The sequence below is a fragment of the Guillardia theta genome (genome assembly GCF_000315625.1).
Source record: "Guillardia theta CCMP2712 unplaced genomic scaffold GUITHscaffold_216, whole genome shotgun sequence".
In the NCBI taxonomy this organism is placed as follows: Eukaryota; class Cryptophyceae; order Pyrenomonadales; family Geminigeraceae; genus Guillardia; species Guillardia theta.
In genome coordinates this window covers 20081-41263 of record NW_005434460.1, presented here as the reverse complement: position 1 = coordinate 41263, position 21183 = coordinate 20081, and the positions used below count along the sequence as shown (strand labels likewise).

At 56.4% G+C, this 21183-nt stretch overlaps 7 protein-coding genes across 7 annotated transcripts in view; 3 read left to right on the top strand and 4 right to left on the bottom strand.

Moving 5' to 3' along the window:
• Positions 1-1893: 1893 nt before the first annotated feature.
• On the bottom strand, positions 1894-3385 carry GUITHDRAFT_121175 (hypothetical protein; the record flags this gene model as incomplete). The annotated part of the gene is made up of 6 exons (XM_005819577.1): positions 1894-2002; positions 2048-2121; positions 2167-2232; positions 2315-3009; positions 3055-3297; positions 3352-3385. The coding sequence occupies 6 exons, from the start codon at positions 3383-3385 to the stop codon at positions 1894-1896; spliced, it is 1221 nt and encodes a 406-aa protein (XP_005819634.1).
• A 3721-nt stretch (positions 3386-7106) lies between these two features.
• GUITHDRAFT_62504 (hypothetical protein) lies at positions 7107-7976 on the top strand (the record flags this gene model as incomplete). Its single annotated transcript, XM_005819576.1, has 1 exon — positions 7107-7976. A coding segment is annotated over one exon (870 nt), but the record flags the coding sequence as incomplete, so codon positions are not given.
• Positions 7977-8663: 687 nt separating this feature from the next.
• On the top strand, positions 8664-9769 carry GUITHDRAFT_156266 (hypothetical protein). The gene is made up of 5 exons (XM_005819575.1): positions 8664-8697; positions 8832-8959; positions 9242-9308; positions 9356-9400; positions 9590-9769. Exons 1-5 carry the CDS (start codon positions 8668-8670, stop codon positions 9707-9709), a joined length of 390 nt encoding a protein of 129 aa, XP_005819632.1. The 5' UTR covers positions 8664-8667; the 3' UTR covers positions 9710-9769.
• Positions 9770-10728: 959 nt separating this feature from the next.
• On the bottom strand, positions 10729-11466 carry GUITHDRAFT_148475 (hypothetical protein; the record flags this gene model as incomplete). Its single annotated transcript, XM_005819574.1, has 5 exons — positions 10729-10795; positions 10837-10944; positions 11001-11090; positions 11153-11224; positions 11267-11466. The coding sequence occupies 5 exons, from the start codon at positions 11464-11466 to the stop codon at positions 10729-10731; spliced, it is 537 nt and encodes a 178-aa protein (XP_005819631.1).
• A 652-nt stretch (positions 11467-12118) lies between these two features.
• Positions 12119-14100, bottom strand: GUITHDRAFT_156265 (hypothetical protein). Its single transcript, XM_005819573.1, has 6 exons — positions 13301-14100; positions 13152-13254; positions 12892-13095; positions 12655-12739; positions 12533-12601; positions 12119-12260 (listed from the first exon to the last, which is right to left on the bottom strand). Exons 1-6 carry the CDS (start codon positions 13961-13963, stop codon positions 12194-12196), a joined length of 1191 nt encoding a protein of 396 aa, XP_005819630.1. The 5' UTR covers positions 13964-14100; the 3' UTR covers positions 12119-12193.
• Positions 14101-15678: 1578 nt separating this feature from the next.
• Positions 15679-17103, top strand: GUITHDRAFT_121170 (hypothetical protein; the record flags this gene model as incomplete). Its single annotated transcript, XM_005819572.1, has 4 exons — positions 15679-16311; positions 16368-16408; positions 16456-16549; positions 16600-17103. 4 exons carry the CDS (start codon positions 15679-15681, stop codon positions 17101-17103), a joined length of 1272 nt encoding a protein of 423 aa, XP_005819629.1.
• A 123-nt stretch (positions 17104-17226) lies between these two features.
• Positions 17227-21183, bottom strand: part of GUITHDRAFT_148473 (hypothetical protein) — a gene marked incomplete at both ends in the record, with an annotated part of 7265 nt that continues 3308 nt past the window's right edge. Inside the window, 4 exons of the mRNA XM_005819571.1 lie at positions 17227-18141; positions 18349-20775; positions 20896-21059; positions 21103-21144. Coding sequence (XP_005819628.1) covers positions 17227-18141; positions 18349-20775; positions 20896-21059; positions 21103-21144 — 3548 coding nt within the window. The remainder of the gene's footprint in view (positions 18142-18348; positions 20776-20895; positions 21060-21102; positions 21145-21183) is intronic.

Below are 21183 nucleotides of genomic sequence, written 5' to 3'. Positions count from 1 at the left end.
AAGGTAGGGAGGGGGGGGAGGGGGGGGGGAAGGCAAGGAAGAAGAATTGTGGAAGGGGCAGGGGACCATTGGTACCCCAGTACCAATTAGGATCGAAAAGGCCGGGGGTGTCATCAACCGGTGTAGATAAGACGGGCGACTGAGGCGGGCTGTATGAGGCAGCATGGCGTCTGAAGTCGTTACGGCGCCTGCTTCTTCCTCGCCTCCCCCCTCCTCCTCCCGCCCCCCTCCCTCTCGCCACCTCTCCTCCTCCCTGTCCTTCCACTTACCCTCATCACACTCCTGCTCCTCGCACTTCACCTTCTCTCGCTTTCGCTCCTCTCCCTCCCGCTCCCCCTCCCGCTCCCCCTCCCGCTCCCCCTCCCCCTCCCGCTCCCGCTCCTCCTACCGCTCCTCCTCCTTTCTCTCATTTCTCTTCGACTTATCCTTCTCGTCTTTGATCTCAATCGTTGCCGTGCTCTTGCTGCGCATCTGTCCTTGCAGCGGACAGCATGAAATCGCGGCACAACCCTTGTCCTCTCCTCTCTTCTGGATCTCTCCCGCCAATGCTTCTGCCATCTCTGGGTCGCTCATCATAGAGTTTGGAGCGAGGGAGCCATGCCGATCAGTGCTGGGCGTCGACGGTCTGCTGGTGGATTACTTTGCTCATGAACATGACGGGAACATGGTCTTCATGGTGCAAATCCCCGAGTTGTCGCAGGAGGAGCACTTGCTCACACTGGATGTCGTTGATGAGGAGGGACAGGTGACAGCAGAAGGACCCAGGTTGATGGTCAGGCTTGAGAGCGGAGGAGGAGAGTACGGAGATCCTGAGAGTTGGGAGCTTGAGGATGTAGAGAAGTACAACCCCTTCCTCAGCCAGGAGGAACTTGCCCGTGCGGAGGTCGTCGATGGGTGGCTCCTTGTCAACGAGCAGGTGGAATGGAAGCAGCTGGACCCTAGCGACAGCTGCGAGGACGTCGGATGGCGTGAGAGACAGCGAACCCGCAGAATATGGGATGCCTTCCAGCTCTTCAACGAGCTAGACATGCTGGAGGTGCGGCTCAACGAGCTGAACGATGTTGTGCACATGTTTGTGCTTGTTGAGGCCACAAGGACTCACTCGAACATGCCCAAGAAACTCTTCTTCCAGGAGAACAAGCACAGGTACCGCCAGTTCCTCCACAAGATTCGCCACGTCATCGTTGACGACCTTCCCAACGACAAGGACCCATGGGTGCTGGAGAACTTCCAGAGGAACGCCATGACGCGAGGGATGCACGGCATCCATCCTACCGACCTGATCGTCATCGCCGATGTCGACGAGATCCCCGTCCCCTACGTGCTCGACCTCCTGAGGAGATGCGACGGGCCCTCCAGCCCTGCATGGCTGTACTCGCGCTTCTTCAACTTCAAGTTCCAGTGGGAGTTCCAGGGCCAGTGGAAGCATCCTCAGGTCGTTCGGGCTGCACAAGTGGACTTCGGGGACGGAAAGGGGGTGAGTCTGCAGCAGGTGAGGATGGGGAGGATGGGGAGGGAGCACACGGCGATCGAGAGCGGTGCATGGCACTGCAGCTTCTTCTCGAATGTGAGCGGAGTGATGGAGAAAGTGAAGGCCTTTACGCACCAGGAGCTCAACACGGCCGAGTGGCTCGACGCTGAGAGGATCGAGGAGGCGATCAACAGCGGCCTTGACTACTTCAACTCTGACAGGATGGGGAACAGGAAGAAGGACGAGAGGCACGGGGGTCTCAACCTCAATCCATCCTGCTATGGTCTTCCTCGCTACGTCCTCGCCAACTCCGAGAAATTCGCTCACTGGCTACCGGACTGTGCGGCTGCTCATGGCGATGACGTGGAGCTGCAGGGCCTCGCGTTCCCCACGTGCGCGAGCAGGCAGGCAGGCTAGGGAGGTCAGGCCGTCTGTTTGTAACGGTACGTCAAAGTTCCCGGCGTCGACGTCATCGCCTTCAGCAAGCTCTTTCGCTCCTGCGAGCTCTGGCACAATCGCTCGGGGAGAAACCTGCGAGCGGTCAACAAGGTAACGCGGAAGCTCGAAAGCTCTCACACTCCGTCTTGATGCTGCGGGTCCTCCCTCCTCCTCCTGTTGAGGTGCAGAAGAAACTCAGCGCATGATTGACCCTGCTGAGTGTCAGCTGGACTCCTCAGCTCCTGACGTTCACTTACCACACACGTTCGAAAACTCTCGTGCGCTTGAATGCAGACGATTGTCTTCCCGCTTGTGCTCGTCGCCTGTTAAACATTTAGAATCAAATTCCGCTTCTCTAGTTGTAACTCCTGAAAACAAGTGAAGGATTGAAATGCATGCAAATACCTCGACCCTGATCCCGTGAGTCTCTCCGACGAACATGTCCGTGAAGGCAACGAGGGGCTTCGAGAAGGTCGCAAGGGCTTGCGAGAAATTCTCCTGCTTCCACCAAGATCGGGGGATTAGGCGGACCAGCAGGTTCATCACAACATTCCATATATCAGGGGCGGTTCCCATCGCTACCCGCGAGCCTCCTGCTACCTCCACCTGTTCGGCTACAGTCCTCCCCTCGGGGAAGGGCCACAACCAAGTGTTCACCGTCCCAATCTTGGCCTTGCTCGCGTCCTCCTCGTCAAAGAAGAAGTCTACCTGCTTCTGGTCCAACCCAGCTCTGAGAATGGGGCTGAGAACGCCTTGCTGAAAGACCTCGACCTCCTCTCCAAAGCCAAGGTTGGTGATCAAAAGATTGACCTCTCCGCTCCCTCCCAGCCCTGCGGTGAAGTAGTCGAAGTTCAGGTCCTGCACTCGTCCTCCACTCTCTTCCAGCTGCAGCTGCTCCACAGCTTCCATTGCAATCAAGTTTGACAGACCAGGAAACGCACCTCCTGCAACTACCGCGCAGGTGCCAGCTGAACGAGCCGCATCATCTAGCGCAAGAGCGTCCGCAAGGTAGCTCGTGGGATCGGCAACATCGACGTAGGAGGGGATCTTATGCTTGATCGCAGCTTGCAGGATGCTCGGGCGGATCCCAAGAAAGGGCCCTAGAGGCAAATCATGAGGATTTCGAAGGTATCAGGAAGAACAACCAGCCGTGTTGATGACAGACGTCCAGCCGCGTTGCATCACGTTGTTCAGTTCGATCTCGTCGCGCCAGTCCAGCCGTTGGAAGGAGACGCAAGGTTCAAAAGTTTCACTCCGGCCAATGTCCGCCATTACCTCACGCACCGCAGCCTCTCCTTTCCTCGAGTCTCTACCAGCGAGGACGATGTCTGTCTGACTGCCTTGAGCTCTCTTGATGAGGTGAGACGCCACAGCCGTCCCTATCCTTCCTGCCCTCCATCACTCAGTGCCCAATGAGATCAAGAGGGGGCAAGCACACTTACCTGTTCCACCAACTATCAGGATCCGCTCCTTCATGCATATGCAAGCTGCACGATTCGAAACTCCTGGATACCGCGAGCAATGTCGCACTCGCTTGCTTCCCGGGCTCTTGAGCGCGAAGTGTGGAACGAACATGGTCGACGCCTCTCCTCTGCCGAGCCAACTTTCAACGGGGCATGCTACCAGGACAACGCTGAGAAGCAAAAGCTTCATCGAGCCCCTCATGTTGCTTTGCTCAGCTGGTGAAATTGCGTGTGTTTCTCAGGACGAGGCTGAAGCAGGAGTGAGGCACTGGAAGCTAACAGGACAGGAGTGTAGAGTGGGAGTCGCACGGCAGGCTTGATGCTCTTGAGGGTGAAAGTGATTGCAGGAGGAAGAAGAGGAAGAAGAGGGCTCAGATGAGGAGGACTGTGAGCAGACAGGAAAGCAGGAGTACCGCAGGCTGCGCTAGAGCAAGCTAGGTGAAGAGGCAGAAGCTAGACAACGAGCGAGAGGAGCTAGGTGAAAAGGCAGAAGCTAGACAACGAGCGAGAGGATCTTTCAGACCACCTGACACTCCCGAAGGCAGTGCAAGAGCACTGAGAGGCTAGAGGACTGCATGCAGGATTAGTTGGCAGCCTTGTAGGAGAGGACAGCGAGACAGGTAATGAGAGCACAGGGCAGGACGGAAAAGAGGTCAGGAACAGGGTCTGCATAAGCAGGCAGAACAGCAGGAATCAACTGATCAGTGCAGGAGCAAGAGCAAGAGCAAGAGCAAGAGCAAGAGGGAACTGGGCAGAACTTGGCTGAAACTGGGCTAGCAACTGCTGCTGGATCTGCTGCTGGGTCTGCTGCTGGGTCTGCTGCTGGATCTGCTGCTGGGTCTGCTGAGCGGGCTGGCAAGGGGATTCACATGAATGCCAGCACTGGCATCAATGCTGCATCAATGCAGGATTCAATAAGAGCGGAGCAGTGGGGGGATGAGGGTGCCAAATCCCCTAAAGTGCACATATTGAAAAGAGTTCTTTTCGGTTCTTGACGAAGTTTTGATCCCCATGAGATAGTAAAGAAATACAATAGTCAATATAGTTGAGTGATATGTTAAGTAAATTGGTCACTGTCGAGGACCGGTGTGTTTCATGACCCTACCTACTCATGGAGGGATATCCTTCTATTGTACCCCTGTTATAGATAATTAAAGAGGGGGTACTCAATTTACATCAAGTGGATGGGGTGGTATAAATGAACCTGGTTTTATTGACCCCACCCAACTTCGGACGCGTTGAATAACCCCACCCATTTACACACACTCTGAACTCTGACCCTACCCACTAATATCGAGTACCCCTCAATGATTGTACCCCCAGGGACTATGGAGTTTTGACTGTATTCCACCCCCATTAAAAGGATATACTCCTTTCAAAAGTACCCTACCCCCTTGCCCTGTTGGAATTCAGTACCCCCTGGTTCAATATCGACTACCCCACCCTTCGAGGATCTTGATTTCATATCGCCTTTGGTTTGGTTCGTTCTCAACATGCAGAAGATGGAGGAGCGATGTGAGCGAAGATGGGGAGGAGAAGCGATGAAAAATGCAGGAGAGGAACAACAAGAGACAAATTATTAAGAAAGAGATGAAGAGGAAGGAAGTGAGAACAGGAAAGAGAAGACAACAGGAGAGGGACGGAGAGAGTGGGTATGGGAGATATGGCAAGCCAGGCAAGACATGTTGAGCACCATGGGGTTTACGATTCAGATTTTACAGAGATTTTGGCTGAAGAAGGAATAATGGTGCGATAGATAGATTGAAGGTGTAGTCTGGAACGATACACTTCTGTCCCCGCCAAGGCGTTCATGCCTCCACGTACATCTTTCCCTTCCTCCTCGTTTCTCCCCGTATCAAAGGATAGATTAGAATAGGTGGAATGATATTCAGATTAACTCAATGCCTTTCGTGCAATCTAGCTTTTAATCTTGCTTATCTCCGCACCTTCGCAGGTTTGCGATGACGCTGTCTACGCTGGGAACCAGATCGAGTGGACAAGTTGGCAAGTGAAAGCTGCTGGATTGATCTGCTTGATCCCCTCGCTCTCTATCAAGATGCACTGGGGTCAAGACTATAGGACTCAAAGCTCAGGAACTACGCCCACCTCTCATGACCACCATGACAACAGGCCGAGATCGCTGTCGCCTAGTGCTCGAAGCCGATCGAGGCTCATCTCTTGCCCGCAAATCTCTCCTTCCCTCTGCTTCCAAAGCGAGGAGGTATGCAGCAAAGCTACCTCCCAGCTCCTCGACTCCATGTCTGCCCGATGTCGCGACGAGTGCATCTCCCGTATGAAGGTGAAGAGCTTCCAGAAGGGAGAGGTCATCATCGAGGAGGCAACCATCGGCACGTCTATGGTCTGCTTGCGACGGGTCGACGCGAGTGGCTGATTCTTTCGCAGTATTTCTTGGATGTCGGAGAAGCGACGGTGTTTAAGAATGGTAAGGTCAAAGCGAAGCTGAACGCAGGTGATTTCTTCGGCGAGTTTTGCTTCATAGCGAGTATCGAAATCTTCATCGAGGAGAGCCAATCGCGAATGGACAGCGAAATGATGATGAAGCACGCCATGAAAGTGCAGCGGTATGCCACGATCCAAGCAGTCGAGCCGTGCAGGTGCCTTGAGCTCACGGTGAAGGACTTCCTTGCGATCCTGCGCGATGATCCTCCTGGTCTCAACGCCGTGGTCAGGTGCGCCAGCCTCGGAGAGGTCTGTTACCCTCACGTAATGGCAGATACTTGCGGGAAGCTGCAGAGAAGCGAAAGATTGACGGGCCCGAGGGAGCCATCGGCGTTCCTGGGAGCCTTAAGTTTGCGACTGAAATTCGATCCGACCCCAGCAGTCTGCAAGGGAAGCATGAAACAAGGATGGCGCCGTGTTCGGAGGACGGGAATGGCATCAACGAAACTGATAGTTACAAGCATGACGGTGACGGCTCTGTCAACCGCAAGCGAATGCTTCGGAGGGCCAACAGTGAAATCAGAGCCGGAAAAGTACTCGAGGCGACGATGCTCAACTCGCAGGCTGAGCATAAAGAGAACCCGCAGGTTCACTTTGGGATCATGCAAAGTTACGTCAGGAGCAAGGCAAGCTGCGAGCTTTTTGAGAGCATGTCAGAAAGAAGCAAGTACGCGTGCTTCTCGAAGATGACACTGCACGTGTTTGAGAAGGACGAGGTAATCATCAGGAAAGGAACCTTTGGCGACAGCCTCTACTTCATCGAGAATGGGGAAGCGAAGGCGGTGCTGCAAGGGCGGATTGCGCAGGTGCTGGAGAGTGGCGACTTCTTCGGGGAGATGAGCTTCATCACAACCTGCCGCAAGCTGATGGACGAAAAGGGAAAATTGCCTGACGAGTCAGACGCGAACACGTTGAGGTTCTGCGATGTCGTAGCGGTGGAGAAGTGCGACTGCTGGATGCTCAGTGCCGTCGACTTCCTCAATGCGATACAAGACAACCTGACGGGGAACCATGGAGTCATGAAGATGCTTATGCAGAGTGCGGAGAAGAGAAAGTCCAACATCAGCAGGCTCAAATTCACCGCCAATCGCGAGGACAAGGGCGAGAGTAGAAAAGGGTCGGCCGCTGCCTCCTCCTCAGCGTCCACCTTTAACCGTGCTTCCTCCGACTTCGAGTACGGAAAGATCTACGAGCTGATCCCCCACCGGCTTTCCTTCACCGTCCACCTCAATGAGGGTCAGACACGGCAGGAAATCATTAGGAACCGCCAGTACTACTACTTCTCCAGCACCCTGCACGAGTCCTACCAGCAACTGGGCACAGAGGTCGGACCTGTCGACCTCGCGACCATCTACAACTTCTGCGAGTACATGCAGTCGAAGCTCGGAGACCCACGGCTGCTGGACCGTCACCTGGTCTTCTACGCAGAGAAAGAGGTCCCCTTCCGCACCAACGCCATCTTCCTGCTCAGCTGCTACCTCATGATGTTCGAGGACTGGAGCCCCGAACGAACTTCCCGCACCTTCGCCGCCATGGGCAACCGGCTCTTTGTCATGTACAGAGACTCCTCCTCGCTTCCCGCCTCTTACTTCATCTCTCTGCTAGACTGCCTGCGAGGGCTTGTGAAGGCAACCAAGCTCAGGTGGTTCCACTACGCAAACTTTGACGTGCACAAGTACATCTGGCTGGGCAACCCGCAGAATTTCTTCCTCCACCAGCCCTGCGACAAGTTTCTCCTCCTCAAGGCCCCGGACGAGGCGCACGAGACGCTAGTGGTGCGGGACTACTGCAACCTGTTCAAGCGGTTCGACGTGACGGTTGTGGTGGCGCTCGGGGACAAGCTCAAGTACGATCCCAACGAGTTCGAGGACGAGGGCATCCGTCATGTCCACCTGCCCTTCGAGGACGAGTACATCCCCTCAGTCAAGGTCGTGGAGGACTTTTGGAATGTGTGCAAGGAGGAGGGGACAGTTGCTGTCCACTGCTCCAACGGCGGCAGGAGGAGCGCGACACTGATCTCTCTGTGGATCATGGAGGTGCATGGCTGGACAGCACGCGACTGCATCTCATGGCTTCGCATCGTCCGTCCGGGAAGCATCGTGGGGCCTCAACAGCACTACCTAGCGCTTGTGGAGCGAAGCCTGAGGGAGGGAACGTCGTTTCCCACCCCCGAGTCCTTCAAGCACGTCCCTGTGCATCAACCGGAGTCGAAGATGAATAGGAGGATGGGAGTGGCACAACAGCAAAGGATGGCGACCTGAATTCTATCGGATCGGACTTATCGGGGCTAGTTTAGCGATACCGGGGGAGGCCAATGTAATCATGTAGCATACAACTTCCAACCATCACTGATGCACCTGCAACCTTTCACCCCGGCTGGGCCGGGACCCGGCGGCCGGGCGGCCGGGTCAAGTTGCCAAGTCCGCCTCGATGAGAAAGGCAGAAACTTTGATCGATTCGGGATTTAGTCCAGGAGAGTGTGAAATCGGGGGCAGCAAGTTGAGACGAGGAGCGGAAGGGAATGGGAGTCGAGAAGGGTAGGAAGGGGAGAGGGAGGGGAGGGAGGGGAGAGGGAGGGGAGAGGGAGGGAGCAGCTGATGAACCATAGGAGTACAAGGTGAAACGAGAGGGAAGGATACAGTGTCGACAAGTAGAGAAGTGAGTTGATGAAGAGATGATGGGAGGGAGCGAAAAATGCAGATAACCACTGAAAAAGAAGCTGCGCGGATCAGCCATCTTCTGGGAGGGGAGGATGGAACAGAGAATATGCTTGCTATCAGTGCAGTATTAGAGAAGAGAAAATCTTCTAAATTCACTATTGCTGGCGCTACAGGAATGTCAGATAAACCAGCGGAACCTCAGAAGGTAAGTTGAAGTGAAGCTCTAAGATCGTTTGCTCCTCTCTTCCCCTGTCTTACAAACTCTGATATCGCTCACTTCACTCCTCCACTCCTCCTCTCCTCCTCTCCTCCTCTCCTCCTCTTCCCCTCTTCTCGCAGGACTCCCAAGAACGCCAGGAGATCGAGCAGCTGCTCCTGACCCTCGACAAGTTCCACCCGACGATCCCAGACTCAGTCACTGAGTTCTACCTGAAGAAAGTCGGGTTCACGAACAAGGATCCGAGGCTGTGAGTAGGATGGGGGGGGGCAAGTTGGATGGTTGGAAGAAATGTGCAGTTGATGTGGAGTAGATAAGGAGGAAGGAGGAAGATTTTCAAGACGAGGATGCTGGCAAGATGGGGGAAAGTAAAGTTCGAAGATCTTGAGGAGAGAGAAACGAGAACGAGGGGGGGAAGAGAACTAGGGGCGAGGAAAGGAACAGGGACAGGAAACGGGGGGGGCTGGGGAGGGGGAGGAAGGAGGGGGAGACTAAGTAGGGTTTTACGACTTACCTGCTTTTGTGACATCAGGACAAAGTTGGTCTCTGTGGCAGCACAGAAGTTCATAGCAGACGTTGCGCACGATGCTCTTCAGCAGGTTTGTGAGGAGGAGGACGGGGTTGACGGCCTTTGACGCTGCTCAAGTGCAAGATGAGAATGTCGAAGGACAAGACAAAGAAAGATCAGCGGGTCAGATCATACCCCTGCTTCCTCCTCCCCTGCCTTTCCCCTCCATCCCCCTGGTCTTCCTGTTCTCGCCCGCCGCTAACCTCCTTATCCCCTTGGACACTACCTCTTCCCCTTCCGTCACAGCACTACCCCCCTCCCTCACTGCACTGACACCCCTCTTACCTCATTGTCTCCTGAACTCTCCTGCAGCTTGTTCTCACGTCCCAAGACCTGGCGGCGAGCTTGCGACAGTATGGGATTCAGTCGATTCGCCTTGAAAGCATGGGTGCTTCACAGGCCGTGGCGAGCAGCCAACCACCGCCGCACTGAGATGCTCCGTCATGAATGAAGTGATGAGAGGAGGAGGTTATGAGGAGGAGGAGGAGGAGGAGGAGGTTGTGCGAAGGAGGAGGAGGGAGAAGAGGTGAGGTAGGAGAGGGAGGAGGAGTAAGGAGAAGGCCACAAAAAGTTGAGAAGTTGAATCATCTCAGTGTATTTTTCCTATTGACTTGTAAGAAAATCAAAGAATAATGTGTAAACCCGCCGCTCCTGCTGCATTTTGCCCCTGCCCTACTCGCTTCTGTATCTTGGCAAGCATCATTCACTATCAAAACATCATGGTCACGGTGTTTGTTTTCTTCCCCTTGGCTGTTGTTGTTGCTCGATCGTCAACCTGCCGATAACGCTCAACGAGTAGCGAGCGACCAGAGGAGAGACCTGCTTGCGCATGGGAGAACTTGAGCCATTAACTGCAACAAGGAGCGCGTGAGTCCGATGAGGCAGGGAGATGCGAGAAGAGCGGAAGAAGCGGAGGGCGGTGAGAAGGCGATGAAGGAGAAGGGAATAGAGGAAGATCAGAAGGAGGAGGAGAATGAGGAAGATCAGGAAGAGGAGGAGGAGGAGGAGGAGGAGGAGGAAGGTTGGGGGGTGGGGAAGGGGGGGTGTCAGGGAGTGGAGGAGTGATAGTTAATCACCAGCTTTGTTTGGTTGAGAAGCAGCATGGAATCGACCTGCAGGAGATGCAAGGGGGTCGGGGGGCTTGGGCGGCCTGTCGTGTGTCAGAACTTTGATCTCACTTGAAAAATCGTTAAGGTACAGGATGTCAGTAGCGACAGTGGAGGCGGGGATGCGGTAGGGGATCACCCGAGGCTTCCTCATGCTCCCTGCCTTCCCTTCACTTCAAATTTCGCAACCTCAGCCATGTACCCTCGGCTGTCTCCTGTCTGCCGTTGCTCGCCCGACTGTCCTGCCGGGTATGCTCGCTAGCATGGGGACCTGTTTCTGCTGCGTGCCTGGCAAGTGGCAACCACAAGAGTGAGGAGGGAGAGAAGGAGACAAGTGAATCAGATTCACCCGACTTCGGGACGCGAAGGAGCGGGAGAACCGAAGCTGGCGAGCTGCTCGGTGAGGAAGAGGCTTCGACAGAGTGAGAGGAAGAGGAGGAGAGGAAGGTTGACCTTGTGTCTCGGACGATCCCGCGCCCATGGCTCAACATCTCGACAGCACGCAACAGCTCCACATCCTCGTCGTCACTCCCGTCCTCTCCATGCGGTCTGACCGGCACCCTGACCCTTCCCGTCATCCACTTCACCTCGCACCGTTCGCCTCCCCTCAGCCTCACCTCCCGTCGGAATGTCTCGGAGTCGCGTAAGGGGAGGTGGAGGGGGCCTGCGACACGATCGCCTCGAGCTCTTTGAGCGCGGCTCGCACCCTAAGGGAGTGACATCAGCCTGGCAACGAGTGCAGGGAGGGCAGGGGGGAGCAGCACTGCACCTGCGGGGGTCCGTCTCCCATAGAGCAGCAACGATAAAGGCCTGAGCTTCAGCTTGAGCAGTGGCATAGAAGCTTGCAAGACTGTCAGCCGCAGGCCCACCAGCAGCTTCTCACCTTGCCAGGGCCTCAGCCTTCTGCACACGAGCACGAACAAGCCGCAAACACTCTGAGGTAGCTTTGAGCTCCTCGTCGAGCAAGGGAGCACCAACAGGAGTGGAGGAGCAATCTCCGTCCTCCTTCAGCTCCAACTCGTTCCTTCCTCGAGAAGGCTTGCTGCCTGACTTGAGGTGTCCCGAAGCGTCCGCTTGGGACATGACGTGAGGCCTCGGGGAATCGACGGGAAGGGAAGTCAACAGGACCCAAGGGAACCTGCTCTCATGCTCCTTGCGAGCCTCGTGGAGAACTGCACCTGCTGTCAACGAATTCGAGTGGGTGGAAGCAGAAGATTTCATGTCTCCCTCCTCCTCCCTCCTCCCTCCTCCATCCTTTCTCCTGTCACCTCCCTACTTTCTCCTTCCTCCTCCCTCCTCCCTCCTCCCTCCTCCCTCCTTTCTCCTCCCTTCCTCCCTTCCTCCCTTTCTCCCTCTTTCCTCTCCTCCCTTTCTCCCTCCTTTCTCCTCCCTTCCTCTCCTCCCTCTCCTCCCTCCTCAAACCTCCCTCCTCCCTTCCTCCCTCCTCAAACCTCCCTCCTCCTCCCTCCCTCCCCTCTTCTCCACCTCTCATGCACTACATACCTGTCGCGTTGTCTCACCGGTCAAGTCAAAAGTTGCTAATTATTCGAATACTAATCTTCATATTTCAAATTTTTAGCGGGTCCAGTTTCAAAGTGCAATCTATCCTATCCCACTACAGCCGCTGATGTAATGCAGGGATGAATGAAGCATGACAAGTCACTCCAGTCACTGGCTCCTTGAGGTTCCAACGGCGAATCGTTACTGGTCAGTCAGAACAAGATAGTGGAGGGATGCAGGAAAAACACGTCTATTTCAACAAGAATATTAACAGATCGAAAGCAGGCGGGATAAAAGCTCGTTCTCGCCCTCAATCCTTTTTGATCGACGCCATGGCTGCTGCGTCGAGCTGTCGCACGCAAACGTATGCAGCAGATCTGTGAAAGGGTTGTTAGCGGTAAGGCATCAGGGAGACAATCGTACACAGAGACAGGAAGATGGCAAGAAGAAGATGAAGTGGAAAAGAGGGAGAGGGAGTTGTAGCACATGAGTGGCAACAGGTAAGACAAAAGCAGTAGAATTGCACAAGACAAACAGGAAAGCAAGTTGGCAGGAACAGAATAGGATGGAAACAGGAAGAAGAAGACGAGGGTAGGGGAAGACAGGTGCAAGCAATCAAGAAAGAGAAGCATCAAGAAAAGAATCTCACGCGCTGCATGTGATGTCATTCAAGCGATTCCCAGTAGAAATAGCGCACGGCTCACACCTGTATCCGCAACTGCACATCAAGATTCAGTCGAAGTTGCCCAGTTTCGTGTCTCTGTTTCTCACTTCCTCCATCCGTTGGGCTCTCCAGGTGCCCAGAGGGTATTGGCGAACTTGTTCGATGTCTCGTCGTCAAACTTCCAGTCGTTGGCTACAAGAGACAATCGGTAAGAAGCGACAATTTTCACACAACATCACGAAAAACAATAATGGTGGTCACAGACGTCATAAGAAGTACAAAGAGACCTCCATGGAAAAGACAACAACAAGCACTATCAACAAGGAGGCAAATCAATTGCTTACAAATATCCCCTGATGGGCTCGACACAAGCTGCATTCCAATCCAGAATTGGGTGGAGAACATGCTTAGCATCCAATTCCATTCACTCTGGTCACGCACTGATGCGACTGATCCTCCCCAGTTCTTGCAATTACTGGCGGCGGTACCATAATTAGTGGAGCCCTGAACCATCGAGAAGCAGCGATCGCCAAAGATCTTCATACACACTAACGAACAACACAAGTCAATGCAGAGACAAGGAACTCATCACAGCGACAATCACCGATACGCTTGCCGTCACCGGGCAAACCCTGAGGACCCGTAAGGCCTGGATTGCCCTGCATGCCGTTCATGCCGTTGGGACCTTGGGGACCGGGAGGTCCAGTCTGCCAGGCATATCAGCGACGCTACAACAACCATCTATCCCTTCACCTCTCCGTTGGGTCCAGGTTGTCCCTCCTCGCCCTCAGGCCCCTCAATCCCCTCCGTTCCTCGGGGTCCCTTCAGTCCTGGCAAGCCCTGCCTGCCCTTGGGACCCGGTGGTCCGGTTTCTCCTTGTTCGCCCTGCGGTCCCTGGATTCCTCGTCGGCCCTGCTCACCCTGAGGGCCCTGAGGGCCCGTGGGGCCTTTGGTTCCCTGATCTCCAGTTGGGCCTCGCGGACCTCTTGGACCTCTTGCTCCTCTCGGACCTCGTTGGCCGACGTGAACCACGATCGATTCTGGATCGGGCAGACTGTGGGCGTCGACAATCTTCTGAAGATCGTCCACGTATGTCTTCTCGTTCTGCACAAGTTTGGATATTTTCTGCAACTTCAAGGGGAGTTCATTGATCTCTTCCGTGTCGACAGGAGTGGCAATCCTTGCCGTCACATCCGCGGCAAAGTCAGCTCCCTGCATATCACCAATCTTCTTCATCGAGGGGAGAGCTCCAGGGAGCAAGTGTGAGATACCAACATGCGACATGCTCTGGGATTCAAACTTGTCATCATACTCCTTCCCTGTCTGATAGTCGACAGGGCCGCTAAGAGTCTTCAACCAGCTAGCATAACCCGGGTCAACCAAGACTGTTTGCTTCACGGAATGGAACGGTGTCATCAAACAGCCAACCAGAACTAGAAGCGAAGCTGCAGCGGTGGCTAGAGGAAGCCGTCTCCACACAAGAGGAGAGGAGGAGGAGGAGGAACGCGGCCCGGCTCCTTCCTCCTCCTCGATGGAGCCATACCTCGCCGCCGCCATTCCAAAAGGCGCGCCTCTTCGCTTGCGAGCAATGACGGTGAATAAGCAACGCCCTGACAACAAGCTAGTCGAAAGAGCTGTCAAGTTAACTGATATATTCACTTAACTTGATAGCCCCCAACTGTCGGACCCCTTGACGTGATCAAGGGACCGGTAGTCGTATCACCCCTCTCTTATACTGCTGAAATACCCCTTCACATCGGTCCCTCGGCAATCTTCCGTACCCCCTACCCCCATGCTTGAAGGTACAAAATTGACGTACGAATGGGGGAGGAATGCGACGGGCGGCGTGGGAGAGGAGGGAGAAGGAGAGGAAGAGAGGAGGGAGGCCTTAGCAGAGGACAGCACGAGGGGTCTTTTGAGGAGATTCTTGGAGTCTTCACGGATTCGTTTGCGGTAGACGATATGCGTAGCTAAGGGTATTGGCAGGCAGGCAGGCAGGCAGGCAGGCAGGCAGGCAGGCAGGCAGGCAGGCCTTCTAGTACTTTCAGCCACTCTGAAGTAACCTAAACGATTGGCAGGAATTATCGAAGAGTAAAGTCAATCGTTCTTCCAACTGCCGAATTGAATTTTTCCAACATGCAAAGCTCTGATGACGTGCTGTATAATCCAAGCACACCCAGTTTTGACTTGCACCAACTGAACAACTCTGCGGAAAGATCCTTCAGAAGCCCATTGCGACCTTTGAAAGGAAGTACCGGCTTGTTACTGAGGAGGCATGCAGATGGGTCCATCATAGTAGCGGGGATGACTCGAAATGGCCCAGCAGACCTCTCAGGAAAGATCCTCTTGCATGATGTTTTGCTGCAGATAGAAGGGCGGAGCATTGAAAACCTGCCCCCCGAGAATGTTTCTTCGCTCTTGCTGGGACCACCAGGAACTTTGGTGCAGATCATGTTGTATCGGCCAAACTCTCCTGCGCAGAAATATGTTTCAGTGCAGTTGACAAGATCCTTGCTTGTAGAGACTCCGTCAGCTCCCAACGAGCAAGTCAGTAAGATGCTCGAGACTGCTTCGCTGCTTCTTGTACGGTCCAATGCCCGACAACAGATGGCCCTTGCCTTTTCCAAGTGGACGATGGAATGCAAATTGATCTCATTGAGTGAGGCAAAAGACGAGATTGCACGCGAGGCTTATTCCATGATGTTTGAAACTTTCAAGCTGAAAATACTTGACAACAGAACACAACGAATCTCAAATCAGCTGACTCAGAACGCTTTTCTTGCATGGAGAGCATACGCTGAACAGATGGAAAGCTTCAGTAGCAAGGCTCTACAACTCTTGTTAAAATCTTCATTCGCTTGTCATCAGTATACCTTCCTCCAATGGAAACGCGTCTCAAAACAAATGAAAACGACGAAACGAGTTGTAAGGAAACTTCAGATTAGAACCATTTCATCAGCATTCGATGGATGGCAAAGCAACGCGACCAGCCAGAGGGAAGCCAGGGATCGATGCAGGCGAGTAGTCCAACGCATGCTGCAGGTCAAGGCAGCCGTAGCGTTCGCAAGCTGGGCCGAAGGGACAGCAGAGAGCAAGCGAGTACGGACAAGCCTCCAGCGACTGTGCGGCCGATGGCGATCGTATGGGCTAGGAAGAGCCTTCGGGCGGTGGGCAGCGGAGGCAGCGGAGGGCAGGAGCTGTCGGGCACGGGCAAGGGAGGTGATCTTGCGGTGGCAGAAGGGGCTGGCAGGGGTGGCGTTCAGGAGGTGGGGCGAGGCAGGGGAGGAGGCGAGGGAGGCGAGGGCGAAGACGTCGAGGATCGTCAGGCGTATGCTGAACATGCAGCTAGCAACGGCGCTAGAAAGGTGGGCAAGCAACGCGACCAGCCAGAGGGAAGCCAGGGATCGATGCAGGCGAGTAGTCCAACGCATGCTGCAGGTCAAGGCAGCCGTAGCGTTCGCAAGCTGGGCCGAAGGGACAGCAGAGAGCAAGCGAGTACGGACAAGCCTCCAGCGACTGTGCGGCCGATGGCGATCGTATGGGCTAGGAAGAGCCTTCGGGCGGTGGGCAGCGGAGGCAGCGGAGGGCAGGAGCTGTCGGGCACGGGCAAGGGAGGTGATCTTGCGGTGGCAGAAGGGGCTGGCAGGGGTGGCGTTCAGGAGGTGGGGCGAGGCAGGGGAGGAGGCGAGGGAGGCGAGGGCGAAGACGTCGAGGATCGTCAGGCGTTGGCTTCAAGTCTCGGTGTCCCGCGTCTTCATCGGATGGTCCTGCTATGTAATGTGCTTTTCTTCTGTTGCCTTCGTAACGTGTTGGGTCGCAGACGTTGGAGTGCCACCATTGTCGCTTCTCCTCCCTCTTCCTGTGCGTCGTCCTGCTTGACTCTCTGCTTCCTAACTTGCTCCCCATAGTGACCACATGCATGAGCTTCAGGCTGAGCTACAAGCTCTGAGGGCTGACCTTGACGGCTGGACGAAGGATCTGAGGAGGAGGAAGCAGATGGAGGTGAGAGCGTTTCCTCCTTGCAGGTCACTTGCTGACAGTTGGAGGAGCAGCTGGTGATAGCAAGCCTCTACGAGCACGTAGATCGTGAGGCATCCGACCCCACCAGCTCTTACAGCTCTGCTGCTCAGTGCCGACAGCTCGAAGTTTCAGCAGGGCAGGGGGGAAGGAACCCTCCGGAGGAAAGAAGCTCGAGCATCGAGAGTTTCTCCCTGCGACGGCGACTGATGAAGTTCCTGGGATCACTTCACATGCACCAAGTCATGGAGCAGAGGATCCAAGTGGAGTTTGACAAGCTCCTCCAGCTGAACCAGCAGCTGGACGCGTCTCTCGCCTGCCGTGTGGAGGACAGCAAGACTGCTGCACGTACCGTCAACAGCAGCTCGGCAGAGGCTGAGCAAGGCGACCTGGCTGTGCTGAACCGGCAGGAGGAGGAGGAGGAGGAGGAGGATGCGGAGGTAGAGGGAGAGGTCAAGCTTGGGTCGCCGGGCTCGAACCCCATGGCACAGGTGCACGTAGCTGACCTGCTGCTGGGCGAAGTAGTGTGGATGTTCTGAGCAAGAAAGAAGAGGCAGGAGGCAGGAGACAGGAGACAGGAGGCAGGAGGCAGGAGGGGCAGTAGATAAACAGCACTGTACAAGGAAAGAATATCAAGCTAGGAGCGCTTTGCCGCCTCTTCCTCAACCAGGAACGACCGCGCGAACTTTGACGAGCTCGGGAGGCAGCTGGAGCATCTCGGCGAGCTTCGCCGCCTGCTTCTCCGCGAACTCCATCCTCGCATGATCGTCGACGAACGAGACGTCAAACTTGAGCTGGAGGATGTCGGGCACCTCCCTGCCCTTGAGCAGCTCGGGCTCCTCCTCAGCTGCCCTGCTGGGCTTTTCCTTGAGCGTCTGCTTATCAGGTCGCTCGAGAGCGACAACGGAGGGGACGAGCCGCTGGCTCTCTCCCTCCATCCCGAAGGCCATGTAGGCCTCGGGGACAGCAGGAGCCTGATGTTTCACTGCCTCCTTCCCCTTCTTCTTCTGCCTCCTGTCCCCCTTCTCCTCCTCTCCAGGCTCTGTCGCCATTCTCGTCCTCCCCTCCTCCTCCCCGAGGCTCTTGGGCGCGATGTTGTAGTCGTACACCTCCACCACCTTGTGCAGGTCCATGCTCGGTACAACGCAGGGGTCCTCCTTCCCCCGCTCCTCTGCCCTGCTGTCGTGCTCCTCCAGCCGCAGCAGGATCTCGTCCTCCAATCCCTCCGCCTTCTTGGCATGCAGCGCGCTCTTGGGTCCGGGCTCTGACCGCTGAGCAGGGAGAAAGTTGAGCTCGTCCTCCACCTCCTTCCTCCTCCCCGTGTCGTCACACTCCTGGACAGCAACCTTCTTCTGCTCGCTGACGTCCCCCAGCCCCGACGTCACTTGCTTCAGCCTCCTCGGCGAGGACGGGGCTCGTCGCTGTACCTTGGCGCTGGAGAACTGCTCCTCCGACATGAGCTCGCGGCCAGGTCGAAACCTGCTCTCCACCTCCTCCGCGTCTGCCTGCACGCTGTCTCCCTTCCCCTTGAAGTTTGGCTTGTCTGTTGCCTCCTCCTCTCCCGGCCGTGACGTCATCTGTCATCAGAATTACTTCTCCTCCTCCGCCCCCCCCCCCCCGCCCCGCCCCGCCGCCGCCCCCCTTCCTCCTCCCCTTTCCTTCTGACTCTCCTCCTCCTCCTCAACAGCCTTCTTCCTTCTGTCCCCCTCTGCTTCTTCAGCCTCCTCCACATTCTCCATCTTCCTTCCCCTCCCCGCCATCCTCTCTTCCTCCCCGGTCTCAACCTGCTCGGGGCTGAGGTCCCAGGGGTTCGGCTGCCCCTGGTCGTGCGATCCCTTGCTCTTGATCACGGTGAGCTTCCGCTCCGGCGCCTCCTGCCCCCCCGTCTCCCTCCTCCCTCCTCCCGCCATCACCTCCGCGGGGGCGGACGGGACAGGCCGTCGCTGCATGGCGCGATCAGTGAAGGCGACCTGGGGAGGAAGGGAGGCCTGGAGCTTCGCGGTGAGGAGCGAGTGGCTGTCACTGTCTCCAGCTGAGAGCATCTCAACCCCGAGAGGAGCAGCGTCGAAGCTCTCAGCAGCTCCTCCTTCAGCTGGGCTGTGAGCTGGGGCCTCGTCCGGAGGTGGGGAGGAGGGAGACAACCTGCTGGCGTCTTGTCGGGAGATCTGGAAGCGGATCATGGTGACCGGGGAGCCGGGCTTGACCTCGAGAATCTCGATGCTCTCGGGCGTCACCCCCAGCAGCTTCGCCAGCTTGTTCCTCTGCTGCTTTGCAAACTCCAGACGCTCCTCGTCGTTGGCGAACGCGCGATCGAACTTAATCTCCATCACCTCCTCCTCCTCTCCTCCTCCTCCCTCCTCCCTCTTCCCTCCATCAGCCTCTTCCACTCCCTTGCCTGTTGCCACCTGATCCCGTGCTCGTCCCCTGCTGCTCTCCTCCTCCTGCTCCGTCTCGAGCTTCCCGTTCACGTACACCTCCTCCCTTCGAACAAACTCCTCTAGGGCCCACTCCGCGTCGCGCACGACGGAGGCGACGGAGGCATCCTTGACGCGGAGGAGCGAGGAGGAGGCGTCAGCCCCGGGGGACTTGAAGAAAGTTTCTGCCTGTCCCTTGAGATCAGCAGGAAGAGCATGTGGCGTGCTCGCTGAATCGATCTGACCAGCCGCCTGCCCCTTCCTCCCCTCCCTCTCCTCGCACAGGCGGAGCTCTCGGCTCTTCCTCTCCTGCCCCTCCTCCTGCTGCTTCAACTTCACTGACCTCTCCGCCTCCACCGACCACAGCGACGCAGGCAGCCCCAGCACCTTCTGTAGCTCCAGCACTTTCATCGGCGTCTCCTCCTCCCCTCCTCCGCTCTGCACCACCGGCGTCCAGATCATCTCCACTCCATCCTCCCTCCTCTTGTCGCTCTTGCCCTTCCCCTTCCGCAGCGGCAGCTCAGCTCCTCCTCCTCCCTCCCCGCCTCCCGCTCGCTCCTCCTGCTGACTCGCAAGCTCGACAGGCTGGTGGAAGTCGGGGAGGGGGTTGGGAGCCGTCTTGACGACCAACATGCAAGTCTCGCATCGCTCAGCATCGAGCTGAGGAGGAGGAGGAGTCTTGGCGAGGGAGAGGGAGGCCTGGAGGAAGGAGGGTTGTAGCCCGTCGTCGTCGAAGACCGAGGAGATAGACATCGCTTCTTCTCCTCCTCCGAAGGCTGTGGAGGAGGAGGAGGCGGGGGTGCCGGAGAGTCCTGGGATGGAGGAGGAGGGTGGAAATTTGCTCATTCCAGTCCCGACTCTGAACTCAGACCGGAACTGGAGGGAGGAGGTAAGGTAGACGAGACGAGCATCCACCGGAATCTTGTCGCCCTCCTGTCCTCTGCCCAGACACCCGTTCTCCTCCTCCTCCCCTCCCTCCCTGCCCCTGTGCGAGCATCGAGCATCTTCGAGCAACGAGGGTTCAGAGCTGAATTTCTCCTCCTCCTCCACCTTCCAGGCCCTGATCCCCTCCTGGTCCTTCAGGGACGGTCTGTCGACAACCTCCTCCTCCTCCTCCTCCTCCTCCCTCTGAAGCTGCGCAGAAGTCTCCTCCTTCTTCTGTGGGACCGTCAGGATTTTCGGCACAAGACCTGAGCCGATCGGCTTGTCCTCGTACTCCTCACTGTGCTCCTCCTCCTCCTCCTCTTCAGCTTTCTGCCTGTGCACCTGCACCTGCTGCTGCTGCTGCTGCTGCTGCTGCTGTTTCTCCTCCGCCACAATCTCTTCCTCCTCCTTATCATCATCATCGTCATCAGCTCCTTGCTCAGACGCGTATGCTTGCTCCTCCCCGTCCCCTGACACTGAGGGAGCCGAACTGGGGGCAGGGAAAGGAGGGGAATTCGTTTTCTGCTGCTCCATCGCCGTCCTCTCGTCCTCGTGCACCAATGGTTCGACTGAAGAGCTTGTCGCATCCTCCCCCCCCTCTTCCTCGAGTGGTCGCTGCCGTCCTCCTCCTGCGGCTCCTTCTCCTCCTCCTCCCTCCCTCCGAGCTTCTTCTTCTCCTCCTGCGGCTCCTTCTTCTCCTCCTCCCTCCTTCCGAGCTTCATCCTCCTCTCCTCCTGCGGCTCCTTCCTCCTTCCCAGCTTCTTCATCCTCCCCCTCGCCTTCCTTCTCCAACGTGCTCCTTGCGATTTCTTCAGCCATGCTCATGCTCTCAAGACGAGCCTCCGCCGACATCGAGCTTGGAGTGAGAGGAATCTGAAAGTGAGTGTAAGTTGAGGAACAGGAGCAGGAGCAGGAGCAGGAGCAGGAGTAGGAGTAGGAGCAGGAGGAGGAGCAGGAGCAGGAGCAGGAGCAGGAGCAGGAGCAGGAGATAACCAGAGGAGAGTTGGCGGAAGGTCCCTGCTGCTGCTGGGGGTCTGAAGGAGGCCTTGAGAGCCTCGCGAGGGGGATGGGAGGGAGACTAGTCTCCTCTTCCTTCTCCCCACTCTCCTCTCCTCCAGCTGTTCTGCTGCCCCTCCTCTTCCAGCTGCCTCCCTGACCTGCACATCATGTCAGACCCGCAAAGTCGGCAGCTCCTTCCACCTTGATGGATCGTCATGCGCAGCTTCGCCTCTGCTTGTTTGGCTGACAACATTGTCAGCCTTGCCGCCTTCCCCCCCTCCC

Coding starts and splice junctions, on each gene's coding strand:
- GUITHDRAFT_156265 (XM_005819573.1), bottom strand. CDS start 13,963: ATGACACCGTTCCATTCCGTGAAGCAAACAGTCTTGGTTGACCCGGGT. Junction 13,255..13,300: donor AACCTGGACCCAACGGAGAG/GTGAAGGGATAG, acceptor TATGCCTGGCAG/ACTGGACCTCCCGGTCCCCA. Junction 12,740..12,891: donor GAGCCCATCAGGGGATATTT/GTAAGCAATTGA, acceptor TGTCTCTTGTAG/CCAACGACTGGAAGTTTGAC.
- GUITHDRAFT_156266 (XM_005819575.1), top strand. CDS start 8,668: ATGTCAGATAAACCAGCGGAACCTCAGAAG. Junction 8,698..8,831: donor AACCAGCGGAACCTCAGAAG/GTAAGTTGAAGT, acceptor CTCTTCTCGCAG/GACTCCCAAGAACGCCAGGA. Junction 9,401..9,589: donor AGACAAAGAAAGATCAGCGG/GTCAGATCATAC, acceptor ACTCTCCTGCAG/CTTGTTCTCACGTCCCAAGA.